This window comes from Chiroxiphia lanceolata, chromosome 4, assembly GCF_009829145.1.
Source record: "Chiroxiphia lanceolata isolate bChiLan1 chromosome 4, bChiLan1.pri, whole genome shotgun sequence".
Lineage (NCBI taxonomy): Eukaryota > Metazoa > Chordata > Aves > Passeriformes > Pipridae > Chiroxiphia > Chiroxiphia lanceolata.
In genome coordinates, this window is record NC_045640.1 from 10,131,029 (window position 1) to 10,145,853 (window position 14,825).

At 35.6% G+C, this 14,825-nt stretch overlaps 1 protein-coding gene across 1 annotated transcript in view; it reads left to right on the forward strand.

Moving 5' to 3' along the window:
• The window catches only part of GRK4 (G protein-coupled receptor kinase 4), a 40,346-nt gene that overhangs the window by 20,423 nt on the left and 5,098 nt on the right, over nt 1-14,825 (forward strand). The window contains 7 exon segments of the mRNA XM_032686319.1: nt 1,988-2,178; nt 7,032-7,069; nt 9,549-9,638; nt 10,179-10,387; nt 11,054-11,191; nt 11,785-11,922; nt 13,846-13,968. Of these exon segments, the coding sequence (XP_032542210.1) occupies nt 1,988-2,178; nt 7,032-7,069; nt 9,549-9,638; nt 10,179-10,387; nt 11,054-11,191; nt 11,785-11,922; nt 13,846-13,968 (927 nt within the window).

A 14,825-nucleotide genomic window follows, 5' to 3' on the forward strand; every position in this document is an offset into this window, starting at 1 on the left:
GTTACTCTATGCTTATTCCAAGATAAACATGACATTTTAATTGTATATTGATTCAGATTATATTGCTTTGCTGTGTGCTAAGGCTTAAAGAGGTGTCTTGGATGTGAAACAATCAACTTTTTAATAGAAATTCCATGGAATGAAAATCTTAGTTTTAATACTTTAACCTGATGCTATTATGTGTATTATGGTCTCTTAGTAGCTCTAATTACTAAGCAGTGAAATAACTTAGAATGAGCAAAGATATACCAAGTAAAATTTATCCCAGGTAATGTTTACTTTTTAATTGAAATGTTGTCATCTAAATGTTAATTTAAAATGCATTCTGCTTTGGTTTTAAATCCATTTACTGATAAATTTTGTGTTGCTGTTGAGAGAGGATTTTGAAGTACCTGTTTCAGAGGATAGTGAAAGTTATTTATAAATATATATGTATAAAAATGTATGTATGTATTTTCCGATAAGCTTTATGTATTAAAAAAAATCCCATACAATACTGCCAGCTAAAAGAAAAAGTAAGAACCTGCTGGCCAGATACATTAATATTTTAAACTATTGCAAATTATGCTTTTGTATAAATATGCTAATGTTATTTTTGCACAAGGCTTCTGGGCTTGAATTGATTGAAACTGAATCCAGAAAGTACCTGAATTGATCCATGAATTACTATAACAGTGAAACTTCTATTTTTGAATGACATTTTTTTCAGCATATGTAAATACTCTAAATCAATAATTGATCAAAGTCAAAATTGAAATCAGTTTATAGAATTGAGCACGAGTTATTTTTCACTTGCTATTCAATGGGGTTTTTTTTGGTGCAACAGGAAAGATGTGGATCTCAGATCTGCAGTAATACTGGCTTGGGAGCGGGTAGATAATTTGTCATGCCTGTATCACAAGTAAAGTCATTAATAGCTGGACATATCAATGAAAACTCCAAATAGGAATCCTTGCCCCAAGTAGCTGATTTCTGTATTTATTTCGTTTTCTTAATTAGTGTTCGATTATGCTTCCAAACGAAGAGTTTGGACCTATTACTGAATTAGGGCCATTATTTACTTGTATTGCATTTAAAATATATTTATTGAGTAAAAAAAAAAAATCCTACTGATTTTAACCCAGCTAGCTTACCTAATGAAAGCTAAGTATATGTTTGAATTCCATTGCTCTTAGTACGAGTTAGGTTATCTTTGTAGGTAATTTTGAAGATCCTGGCAGATAATCATCAGCAGAGCTGAGCCTTTTCTATTGAAAATGAATTTGTAACTTCAACAGCATATGTTAAATTTTGTAATATATTACATTGTGTTAAAGTGGGGTGGGTTTTTTGAGTTCACAGGTTTACTTTAAAAGTTTAAATCCACTTTAAAACTTTTACCTAAAACCTGAAAAAATCCTGTATTCTTCCTTGCCTATCAGCACCACATTCCAAATACAGGGAGAAGAAAGACTATAAAGAACTGTACTGAGTCTTTACTCTTGACAAGTTTTCAATAAATATGCAGTCACTTGGAGGGTTAGAGATAGAAACTACACATTTGATCTTAAATAATTTCTTGAGTTTCTTTAATGTAGGGCAATTTTGAGTCTTGTAGAAGTTCAGGAAGATGGTTTGGCAATGCAAAATTCCTGAGGTACTGATAAAATAAGTAAATGGGCATGTTGTCTGGACAAAGAGTAATACAGGTAATGTGCAGCTGAGGGGCATCATCAATAACTAATTTTCTGGATGGAGCTCTATGGTGTCTAAACAGATTTTCATAAGTTTTTGTCTGGTGGTGTAGGGTTTGTCTATACAGGCAATTAGTCTGTATTCCTTTGTGTCTTCAAGTTCTCTGCAGGAGTGATTTTCTACTTGCCTGTTTTTTTATTTTTGTTTTAAAAAAGGGATTCACATATTGATTGTATTGGAAAAAAAGAGCTATAAATTGTTTTGGAGTCTGTGAATGACTAATGGTCCCCTTCTCGCCCTGCCCCATTTTTAGGTTAGTTTATCCTATACGTACGAAACGAAAGATGCCCTGTGTTTAGTATTAACCATAATGAATGGAGGGGATCTGAAGTTTCACATATATAACATGGGAAATCCTGGCTTTGATGAAGAAAGGGCTATTTTCTATGCTGCAGAACTGTGCTGTGGCCTGGAAGATTTGCAGAGGGAGAGAATTGTTTACAGGTGAGTATTATCTGCAGTCACTGGTACCTTTCCATGTCTGTTCAGCACTGAATGTATTAATTGTTTTCCACTAGAACAAGTTCACAGTAAAAGAAGCAAAAAAAAATTCTTGTCCTTTTCGTGGCATGTCCTTCAGAATTACTGATCTTATTTGTCTTCTTACTGTTAATTTAGGTCTGGATGCTTGATACGTTTTAAAATATTATAAAATTGATTCAAGGTTTGTTTGAAAAATGAAAATAAGTTATGCTTTATGAAGCAAATTAATTTTTAATTCAAGTAAGTTTTAGGAATATGGGATTGTACTCCTGCCCAATCCAAAGTAGTTCACAGAAGGCTATAGAAATCCCTGACTGCATTGCATGTTGTGATCATGAGGGTAAAATGATAGTCATAGTCCATATGAAAAACTTCTTCTGTTTTTATTTCAGGTTCCTCCAATAAACACATTATTGCTTTTGAATTAATTAAACTATCAGAAGCTTTCTGCATTGTAATTGAGATTGTATGATCTTACTGCTGTTTTCTGTACATACATCATTTAACCCCTGGTATGCATCAATATTACAGAACAAGCAAAACAAACTTCATGGTGGACCAAGAATGCTTTCTTTATATTCCTACTTTGTAATACCTAGTACGAATTCTTTCAAAGAAGATCTAAAGTCTAACTTAATATAGTGAGTCTTAGTCTTTTCCCTCCCCAATACAGAAGACCAACACACACACACAGAGCAGAAAGCAGCAGAACCACAGAGTAAATCAGGCTTCTGTTGGTGGTTGGATGTGGTTCCCTAGAGAATTTGGCCAATCTTGCGATGTCACACGGTGTGTTTTGGCACAGATGTAGGAGGGAAGCTCAGATGAAAGATCTGATCGGCTACAAGTAGGTCATTTCACATTGCCCAAGTGAAAACAAAACTGTTTGTTTAAAATACGAAACAACAACAACAGAAAACTCCAAACAAAACCAAAACCCCCAAACCACAGCCCTCCTGTTTAAGCCCAACTTTTTAGCTATTTGCCTACAAGAAGACCTTCAAACACATATGTCAAATCCTAGTGTTTTCTGTCTTTGATTCCAGATCTTGGAGTGGTCATGCTTTCTTCTGGAGCAGTCTTGATGGCTAGATCTCTGCCCTGTTTGGTGCTATTATATAATCAGTTTCCAATTATTAAGAAATCACATTAGCTTAAATTTATGAGCATGGAAAAAAGTGGTTTCACAACCAGTTCTGAGTAAAATTGTCTCTTAATTAGAAGCATTATTTTTAGTCTTCTGCTCATACCGAAATGAAGAAGTGAGAGACAGTTACCTGTACTTGTGTTGGAAACTGAAGAATTTATAAACTCAGAGGAAAAAGAAGGTCTTAAATTTAATCATAATACCTGGGAGTCTTCAGAATGTCACCAATTAGTGATGTGTTACACAATCAAAATTCTCTATCTTGCATTTTAATGGAAATAGATTTAAGCAGCAATACAGTGATTAAATATGTTTAGTAAAACAAAGAGGTGGGAAAATTTGTCATAATTATTTATTCTCACTAAAGAAGTTATGGTGGCAACCTCCAGTCTTAATGTTGTTGTGGAAAGGGAGAACATAATGAAGCACATATTCATTGATTCCGTGATTTATTTTTCAAAATTACGGTAACTAGTATTTTACATTCTCCAGGACAAGAAAATACAGAAGGAAAGTTTTTCTTATATTTGCTGTTCCTCTGAAATTAGAAATAGTTCTTTTTCTTGTTGCCATATCTCAAAATACCTTACTGTGTTTGTTTTCTAGCTTTAAAAGATATTTAACTCTTTTTAGACAAATAGCTTAACCTGTTAAGGTGGATTTTAATTCTGTAACATACTGTGGTAAAATATTTTCTTGAAAATGGGTTTTTGTGTCTGTCCATCTAAAATGGCAGTTTTAGTGTAGGTCAGTCATGTTAAAATGTATTATAAAGGTATTATATTTGGGATTTGCTGCCATCAGTGGCAAAATGCCTCATACAGTGGAAAAACATACCCTAATTTTCCGTTGATACTGGTTTTCTTCTGTGTACTTCTTGTGTCTTTTTCCCAGTTATTATTGTATTTCCAGCAGTGGTGTTAGGACTGTCTGTAGGACCCTGGAGTCAGTTGAGCCATTTTATTATGGGGTTCCCACTGGATTAAAAGAACAGATGTAGAACTGGAAGGAGGACCCTGCCCTGCCCGGTGACAGCAATTGAGCCGGTTTGCTTGTTCAATGGGAGCTTGTGAAACTATCTGTGACTTCCCATATGGTGCTGATGTTAAAAAAAACAAACAAACAGACAGACAGAGGCAGTAGTGGAGCTATTCATCCATCTGCTGCATTTAAAGTCTGGTAATACTTAAAGCTAAGTCAGTTTTACATAAGTCAGAGCGAGGAACAAGTGCCTGCTTTCCAAAAGGGACTTAATTGCTGGAGTTTCCCTGCAGGAGTTATCCATCTCCTAAAGGATGGTAGTGGTTTTATCAGATAAGTTGCTTGAATACCTAGATTTTCCTCACAAACCCATGTACATACCCACAGTGCCACTGAATATGCCTGGAAGCTAAAAATGAGGCTCAAAGACCTGTTGAAGCTGTAGTGGATAAGCAGCTCTTTGCCTGCCTCATGCCTCTGCTCAGAGCAGACATCTGTGCAGTGAAATCCAGGAAGGGTTTCTCTCTAGAAGTTTTCTCTGTAGGAAGGCTGGTGTTAGCTGTGGCATAAGTAGACTAGTGCTTGTCTAGTCCAAATTAAAATACAGAATTTTATTCAAGTTTGTTAACAAACTTCTTAGTTTTGTGAGCTTTGCAGTCATCCAGCCTTTCTCTGATTCATAAGGGAAAGCTGCTGCCTCTGTTGATAGAATTACATTGCCACCTCTCACTCTGAGTTTGGTCATCCAGTGCAGGGTGTCTGTGTATTCCAACAGAAAGTGAGATTTCAACCTCTGTTGTGGTGTAGGAAGGGAAGAGGGAGAAGGCTGATAGCCCAAATCTGGCATCCCAGGAAGGACTAGGACTTGTAGCTGAATGCTTCCAAAAGCTGCCTTCTTTGTGCTGCTAGGTCAAGAAACTAATAGCATTAAAGAGATGGAATTTTGGCTGGAAATGAGTTTTACTATGGACTAACCAAAATCATGTCAGACCACAATAAGGTTCTACTGAGCAGAAGATGTTGCTATTGAGTATTAGGTTTTAGGTTGGGCTTTAATCAGCCGTTTTGGAGATGGAAATCTTTAAACTTGTTTACTTGAGTTAAATTGAGCATATAGTTTGTGCTTTAAAGTAGATGTGTTTCTACCTAAAGTTTGAGCTGAATTTTCTTCTGCTTTTTTGATACTGATGTGGAGTTTTTAATTTTTTGGGTTTTTTAAACTCTGATCTATCCTGATTTCTCTGAGATTGTAGTATCATATCTAACATCAAATTATTAACATTATGGGGGTTGAATAGACTTAAAAGCATTAGAAACAGAGTATCTTTCTGACTTCTCCATACAGTTAATCTAATAAGATAATGAAACTTTAACATGAATAAACATATTTCAGAACAAAAGGAAAAAAGTATATAGATTTCTTTGTGAACAAGTTGTATGTGTGCATTTTGCTCTCATTTAGAATGTCAGTTCTAGAATCATTCTTGCTAAAATTGCTTCTTTTACATTATTCAGTCTTTTCTGCTTGTATAGATTAACTGTTCTTGTCGCAGTTATATGTATACCCATATATGTACATATTGTTTTTAATAATCTACTCCAATAATAACTGACTTTTTAGCCGAGTACTGGTTTTTACTTCTGTATTTCTGGCTTTATGATATTTATGATGGAATAAATCTAAGAGACTGTATTGCAGTCATATACTTTCTGATGGACAAATATGTATATATAGTATACATTAACAGTATACATTATAACTGATTATCTACATTATTATAATTAATAATGTGCATTATATATTTTATGCATATATTTCATGCCTATATGTGTATGTATGTATAAAAGTTCTCAATAGAATTTGCTAGAAGATGAATCCTATAAGTAACCTCTGAACAGCTTCTGATTCAGCTTCAATGATTCCCCAAATTTTCATTGTGTGTGGGGGAATCCAAACATCCCATTGAGTTTCTTCTTTTGTTCTGAAAGTACAAATGCACAATATGATGCAGAACTCCAATACTGAATTAATTGCTCTTTTACTATTTCCTGAGTTTTGCTAGCATTTAATAGCTAAAAAATGTTGCTTTTGAAACTTGATGCTTACAGAAAAGTGATAGAGACTCCTAGAAATTTGATTGCAAAGAATCCTAGCTAGATGCAGTCATCCAGCCTTTAGAAATTGCATATCCAAATTAAAGGAGTGGAGTTTGAATGGATGTGCTTAGTCTTGAGAATATGAATTTTTGTTGATATTCTGACACCCTGGGGTGGAATATAGCAAGTGGTCAGCATCAAACTGCAGCGAACACCTGTGTTTTATAATTTGAGAGTTGTATTGCTGATATTCTGAGGAGAAATATCTTTCACCTGTGAGCACAAATTTGGGTGTAAGTTGGTGGTTCCTTCATATCAGGATTCAGAGTTGTGTGGAGAAAGTTTCTCATCCATGGAGCATAAATTGCTTTTGTTAATGTAAATGGATTAGAGAGCTGGGGGAAAGTGGATCTGGAGTTCTCTGATTAAACTGTTTGTATTACAGGCCATCAACGTCACAACTCTTTCTTGTATGTGGGTGGAAAAGTTGCTTCAATCAGAACCAAGAAATCTTATGTTGCCTTTGTGGCACTTGATGACGAATAATTTTGCCTTTGTTTAATTCACATTTCTGTTGTTTGATTTGTAGAGACTTGAAGCCTGAGAATATACTTCTTGATGACTGTGGTATGTAAAAATTAAAATTAATTTTGAAATAAAGATTTACACCTCCTAATTAATACTGTGCCAGAAATCAAAGGGATTTCCTCATGATGAAAGGAATCTTAACTTTAATTAGCAATGAAAAAACTTCCCTTGCTTTTTAGAAGAGAGGGGAAAAAACTTGATCAACGATGATGTTTGAAGGGTTAAAAAATGGCTACTTTTTCCCATTTGCTCCTCTTTCTCCTTCCTTCTCTTGATTTAAGATGGCTAAAACTTTTACATGGATTTGTTTTGTTTGTCTTTTCTTCAACTATGGAAACACAGTTTGTTAGATGTGGGGCCAGAACTTTACTTAGTAAACCAGAATGTGTAGTCAGTAAGAAGAAAAGAAATCTGAAGCATTTCTGTTTGTAAGATTTCAACTAAAGGAGTTCTCATGGTCACTAGTGCTTATGTGACTGGAAAGAATCAAGGAAGTACAAACAATATGAAATGTTTGTAGTCTTTTGTTTTTCAGAAGCCAAATTAATCTTCTTTAATGACTTTGTATGCAAGTCATTACCAGAATCTTTTGAATTGACTGTAGAACATGTGCAGCAATTCTCTCCCAAGCTGTGGGTGAATATTACAAGTTTGTTCTTGTAACTGCTGAGCATTTTAGTTAAGGAAAAACTGTTCTTGAAGTCATTAACACAGTATTTTTTTTTAAAGTCAGCATGTTCTGACTGATAAATTTCAAGAAAGATGATGCTTGGGAGAAGTCCCTTTCCAAGACCTAAAGGTTTGCTAGACATCAAATGCATTCTTTAATTTTTCTCTCCAGTAGTGTCTTGCAAAAGCTGACAGCTTCTTTGAGGAAAAATGTAGCCTTGCAGGACTGCATTAGAATGCTCTCTCTCTGCCAGGGATATTTTGATCCAGTTCCAAGGAGCAGAGGAGACTAATTAGAAAGTCGCTTCAGGAGCTCAGATCGTGCACTTGAGAAGGGGTTCATCAGATGTCAGAGAACAGAAGAGCATCTGAATGTGTTTAAAATGGCATTTGGTGCTCCGGAGCGTTATTTCCAACCAGTATACAGAGAGGCACTTGACTTTCTCTACTCTCTCTCTCTTCATCCCTTGGTTATCTGTCATGTGTAAATCAGAAATTAATATGCTGTTAACTTATATTGATGCTGTAGAGATTTTTGAATTCCAGAGCATGTATGCACAAAGACACTTGGGCATTGGAATAGGCTGCCCAGAGAGGTGACGCAGTGTCCACTCTAAACAAGAGTTTAAAAAGCCTTGCATGCTTTGGGCTGGCTGCTTGCTCAGAATGTTGTACTAGAGACCTTCTGAAGTCCCTTCCAACCTGAATCATTCCATAAATTTGGGTATTTCTGTAAATGACAGTATCCCTGTCTGTTAGAACCAGTAGTATAAATGTGTGGGGTTTTTTTCTTTTTCCCCAATGGATCTTTTTTCTGCTATAGATGATTGGCAATATTTTCCTTTAAAATTGAAAATATAATTGTCCTTTCTTCTGTCTAAACTTGTATATTTTTATTAAGGAAGTACCTTATGCATTTTTACAGTAAAATGTCTTACCTTGAAATGTCTTAAATGTGGTTGAAACAGTTCCTGAGTCTGTCCAAGAAAGAATGGTATCTGTCCATGGGAATTTGAGGGAGGGTGGGGTGAATTTATTCCCACTGCCCTTCTTGGACTGGTTCCCTATCTGAGCAGTGCTGGTCATGAGAAATCAGTATTCCACCATGTGATTTCTACATCGTAGGTACTGGTGTAAATGTGTGACTAATAGAGACAGTAATCAGCTTGAGAAGTTTGGCTGATAAAGTGAGGTAGAAGCTGTTATCTACTTAGGAGTGATTCATGAGAAGGGAAAATCCTACTATATGACATGTACATATAAATAATTCTAAGTAGGTTATTGACTCAGCTGCTTTTGTTTTGGGGTGGGAGTGGGAATAGCAATTCTGAGTACTCATGCTTGGCATTATTAGAGTACTCTGTGAGAGGAAAACTGGGTGTCTCAGTACAGGCTACAGTCTTCTCACATTTGGAGTAAGTTAAGGAAATTTTGAAGCTTTATTAGGAAGTCAGCTAAGTTTTTGTGGTGGGAGTACAGAATGGAAAAATACAAGTGTCTGATGCATAGGTACAGAATCTGAAACGAGCAGTCATCACTTGCATTTGTCCTAGAGCAGCAACCTATGCCAAAGCTAGGAATTAGAGTGCTCAACAGCAAATTTTTTATGTATGACCTTCAGGAAATCAGTTAGATCTATGCCTCTTTTTCTTTACATATTTAAGGAGGAGCTTAATAATAATAAAACATCACTCCTTTCTACTTAAGTTAAATAAACTTAGTGATATGAGTATATGAATGTTTTTGATATTTTGGGGTGGGTTTTTTTATGAAGTGTTGTATGGAAATTTTTTCAGTGATGACCCTGTATTATTTGCTGACTATTTATAATTTATTTTAACATAAATAGGTCATATCAGAATTTCAGACCTTGGATTAGCTGTGCAGATTCCAGAAGGAGAAACGGTCAGAGGTCGAGTTGGGACCGTGGGTTACATGGGTATGTAAAGTATCCTTTGCTTGTTACATTTTACCAGAAAATTTGCTCCCGTCAATATAACAGTGACTTGTCCAGAGAACTGTATTTGGCCTGGATTACTTACTAGACATGTTATGAGAAGAAGAACGTGGTAGATGTTAGTAGTCAATTTTAAGCCTACTGATAAACTTGAAAACTTAACTGAAAATTCTAGCTTTAGGTAGAACTTCAAGAAAGCACCTAATTTTTTTCTAAGATTCAAAGAGATTTAGCATCACAGGTAAGCAGGTGGATTACTGTGACAATACATTTCTTTCCAAGCTTTGGAAAAACTTATTCTTAGTTTGTAAACAATACTGGACTTAAGCATTAAAGAATTTTAGTTCTTCTCTTGGATACAAACAGAGTCCTTACTGTAAAAATTAACATTTCTTCAAAGTGCAGAGAAGCTACACAAACATCTCTGCACAGAGCCAGAAGGGTAACTGAGAGTTTTTCCGATATTTTATTAGTCAATTTAAAGTGAAATGTCATGGATGTGTGTTTGGTTTTGTTTTGTAGCTCCAGAAGTGCTCAAAAATGAAAAGTATACATTCAGTCCGGATTGGTGGGGTCTTGGCTGCTTGATTTATGAAATGATTGAAGGACAGTCTCCATTCAGGAAGCATAAGGAAAGGGTCAAACGGGATGAGATTGACCGGAGAGTAAAGGAAGACCAGGAAACATATTCAGACAAGTTCTCAGAGGAGGCAAAATCCATCTGCAGGATGGTGGGTGAAGAGATGTAGAGGTTTGAAAATTAAATTTCTAATCCTTTTAAAGAGATCAACTACACTGTTTTAATGTCTTCATTCAGAAGGGAAAGCTGCATAAATTGATTTTTCATCACATGATTGAAATGGTCCAGTACTGTTAGGACCACATGTAATTATAGATGGAGTACAACAGCTCAGCTTGGATACAGCATGGGAAGAAGTGGCTAGTTTGCTCACCTAAAAGAGTATCTACAAAATAAGAGCTTTTTTTTGTCTTACCTGATCTTAAATTTATACAGAAAGCTTTCTGTACTAGTTTATGCAAAATATGTGCATTACTTAAGCCCATTGGAAAAAAGTTAGTCTATATTTCCTGAAAGAAAAGTCTACTGAAGCATCTGTACTGTAAAATCTACTCAGCGTAGCATCAATTAAAATATTCTCATATAACTGTGGGTATAATCTTCAAATGGTCTGCTTTCAGGGATTCTTTTGTCTACTGAAAATATATTTGTTCCCACAATGTTGTCATTTGGACTTCCAGTTTGTTTTGATACTTGATAAATTTTATCTAATAAAAGGCCAAGTAGCAAAATAAACTTATTGAAAGACATGGTATGTAGAATTTTTTTAATTGTGGGATTATATCATGTATCAGCTTTTTTTCCCATGTCTTTGCAGTTACTTGCTAAAAATCCAGGGGAGCGACTGGGTTGCACTGAAGATGGAGCTGCTGTTGTAAAGCAACATCCTATTTTCAGGAACATTAACTTCAAGAGGCTGGAAGCAAACATGTTAGAACCTCCATTCTTGCCAGATGTAAGTAGGTGAGACAGATTTGATTAGTATCTAAAAAGGCAAGAACTGTCATAATTCTATGTCAGCAATCATATGATCCCAGAGAAACCTTTAAAATTAGTTAAATTGGCAGGAGAATGCCACTGTAGCTATTAAGAGCTAATTTTTTTGTATCGTTTCATCTGAGATCACTATTTACAATAGTGGCATTTCTCTAGGGAGCTTTTAAGGACTAAGAAATCAGCTGCAAAGTCCACTTCCATAGTTCAGATGCAGAACAAATGAGAAATATACTTGAAGAAAATACTCTGGAGTTGAAAGGAGGGTGACAGAAGATGAATGAACTATGACAACCGTTAAGAAATCCAGGGAAGGTTTTGATACTTCCTTTCCGTTACTTGCAGGATGGATGAAATTGTTCAGGTGCCTTGTCATGAGATTCTTTTAAGTTTTCATATTTCTGCTTTGTAGCACAGTGTAATTTGGGGATCAGCACTGTGAAATATAAAATTGCAGGTATTTCACTCCCTTTTTGCTCATATAGAAAAACAAAACCCAACCAAAAAATACCCAACCCCAAAACTTTAATGAATCAATCTTGTCTTGTACTGCAGCCACGTGCTGTATATTGTAAAGATGTCCTGGACATAGAGCAGTTCTCAACAGTAAAAGGAGTGAACCTGGATACTACAGATGATGACTTCTATTCCAAGTTTGTTACGGGTTGTGTCTCCATCCCTTGGCAAAATGAGGTAATGTATATTTCTTAAAAGATTATTTTCCTTAGTACAACAATATAGAGGATTTAATAAAGGATATAATTAGTATTGATTTTCTCTTCAAGATGTAATGAAGTTTCTGCTTTAGACTTCCTTGCTTAAAGACTTCAAAAAGAAAGTTTTTCCCAAAACATAAGCAGCTTGCTAAAAACTGAGATCTATGGTAAATTTTCATAGATAGAGTCTGACATCATGTCATCATAGATACAGTGTTCAGAACAGTGTTTAACTTCAGCAGGACCACCTTTTCCTTGTTCTTCTGTCACATGTTATTCAGTATTGCTGTTCACAGGAGAGAGATGGAATGCTCTTCCAAGTGTTCAGAAGCAAATAGGCACAGTGCAAGTTTTTTGTATATAGTGGCTGTGTATCAATAGAGGATTCAAGTGACACAGTAATACAGAATTGCAGACTCACCTTTCCAAGGTTTCAAAACAAACAATTGAATATCAGTTGAGTCAGACTTTTCTCTTAGAGCTTTTTCATGTGCCTAGTGAATGACTATTCGAGTATTCTGCATAGAATACTAGAATTTTACTACCTCTTCATGCAGTTCAAATCCTCTTTACCATTTCAGCAAGAGCACTCAATAACAAATCTTTAAAATCACAGTGGTTATGACTGCCTTCCCCCTATTATAAGGTGTTAGTTGAAATTAGTATTGTCTTGAATTCTAGAGGTGTAGTTTCTTTCCCAGTATGATTGATTTTATTTAAAGCTTGAACACAAAAGATGAGCAATTTCTCAAACAATTTGGAGAAAAAAGGTACATTCCCTTTTGTTTTCCTTTTGCTTTTTTGTGTTACATTAAGAAGGAGATTTGAAAAGGTGTCATTTGACATAGAAAGTCTTCACTAAGAAGAAATGAACCTTGGAGAAATAGATATTTCCTATGCTATGTTGTAATTCTGAACTTCAGAATATGATCTAGTCATGAAAAAATGCACTGGAGCTTAATAACCCAGCATAGCGAGGTAAAGTTGGAAATAGTTGTGGAATTCTGGTGATGGCAATTCCTTCTCTTCAAGGAATAACTGTGCAGACTTCATTGTACATTTGTGCTTATTTTTTATTTTAATTCATGTTACTGAACCTTCCCCCAAATCTTTGCACTTGGTCTTTTAAGAATTCCATTTGCCCTCCCATGACTGTATTAATGTCATGGTTTATGCTAAAAGCAGAGTGCATTTCTTCCTATTTCTCTTTATGCCCTCTCTCCCTTCTACGAGGTGTATTCATCTGGCTCCATGCTGTTTTGACAGATGTGTGCCAGTGGCATTCACAGACAAATGCCAACTAGATGTGGGCATTAGCCACTCCCCCCCTTCTGACCCTACCTGTTGGTTACATTTTGGCATTCACCTGCTGTCCTTTCTGCACCCAGTGATTGTGGGTTTATTTCTTTTATTTTCTGTGTATACAGACAAAGATTATTTCAAAATCCCTTTCTTCTCTCCAGAGACCCATCTTCATTATACCTGGTTTTCTTCCCCGTGTCATGTTTATTAATTCAGTTCAGGGTATAGAGATATTACATGTGTTAGGCTAGACTGCTCTGATGTGAGCAGAATGCACGAAAGGAAAATCAGTTTCTGGTTCTAAAAACTTCTGCTTATTGCATCATAGGCAGAAGAAAGGCAAGAATGCAACCAAAACAAGAGAGCACCTGAGTACTTCCCTGTGTGATAGTCTCTCATTGCTACTCTTTAGTTTGTTGAGTGCACAGGGAGAGCCCGTGTCGGCTTTGTGCCTCCTTTGTGGAGCTCTGTGAGTGCTGTAGTTTGGCTGATGAATTTAAAAGTGTCAGGAGTACCCAGCCAGAGTAAACAGATAATACATGGAACTTGTTTGAGAGGCTTGTGTGGACATTTCATTTATATTTCATATGTTTCAAAGATGATTGAAACGGGATGCTTTGAAGATATCAATGCATATGAAACTGATGGTACTGTGTCACCAGACAGAGAGAGGTCTCCTAAACCAAAGAGAGGCTTCTTTCACAGACTCTTTAGTGGAGAGGTAAGGTTATTTCTTTTCTTTTATAAGAAAATTAATAGTAAGACCTTAACTTCCATTCAGGTTGTTTATATTATTTTATGATAGGAAAAACAAGTTGTTTGCTGAATACTGAAACTTAATGAAATCTGGTTTCCCCTCCACTGCGTTTCAGAAACTGTGGCAATCCCTCTAACTCCAGGATGTTTTCCTCTATCAGCATTCTGCCTTCCTTTAGTTGCCTGGGAGAAAGGTAGTGGGTGCTGTTAAAAGCTGTGCTACAGATCTTTCTTTACTAAAGAGGTTAATTTGGGGCTTGCTCCTTATGTATTTTGCCAGTTTTTAATTAAAACTTCTGGAGAGATGTCTTCAGAGGTAATTGAGACCCTCTGTAAAACCATATATAAGTAACTTAGCAAAAATAAGTATATATCCAATAAAAAAGTAAATAAGTAGAAATATCCCCAAAATGAAAGAGTAGGAAGAAGCACCATGAAACAAATGTTAAAATATCTGTGGTAGTTTAATGCCTTTAGCAAAACAACAACGTATCTTCACAAAACAGCAATGTATTTTCACATAGCTGATAATACACAGCCTTTTCTTACACACTGACTTCTAATCTTTAGTAAACATTCAGAGAAGTCAGTATTACCACCTAAAAGACACAATACATTGTGTTTACCTACAGGATGTAAGAAATAGGCTATTTGAAAAGGTTTGCAGTTGAAGATGTTATACCCAATTCTGCTTGCTCAGTGTGCCTGCACTTAGAGTGGAATTACCTTGATAACTATGAATATATTCCAGTAGAGAACACTTTGGTAGAAATTACTTTTGCTTTCAAGCAGAAATGGAATTTTAAAATAGCTCAGAGTGTA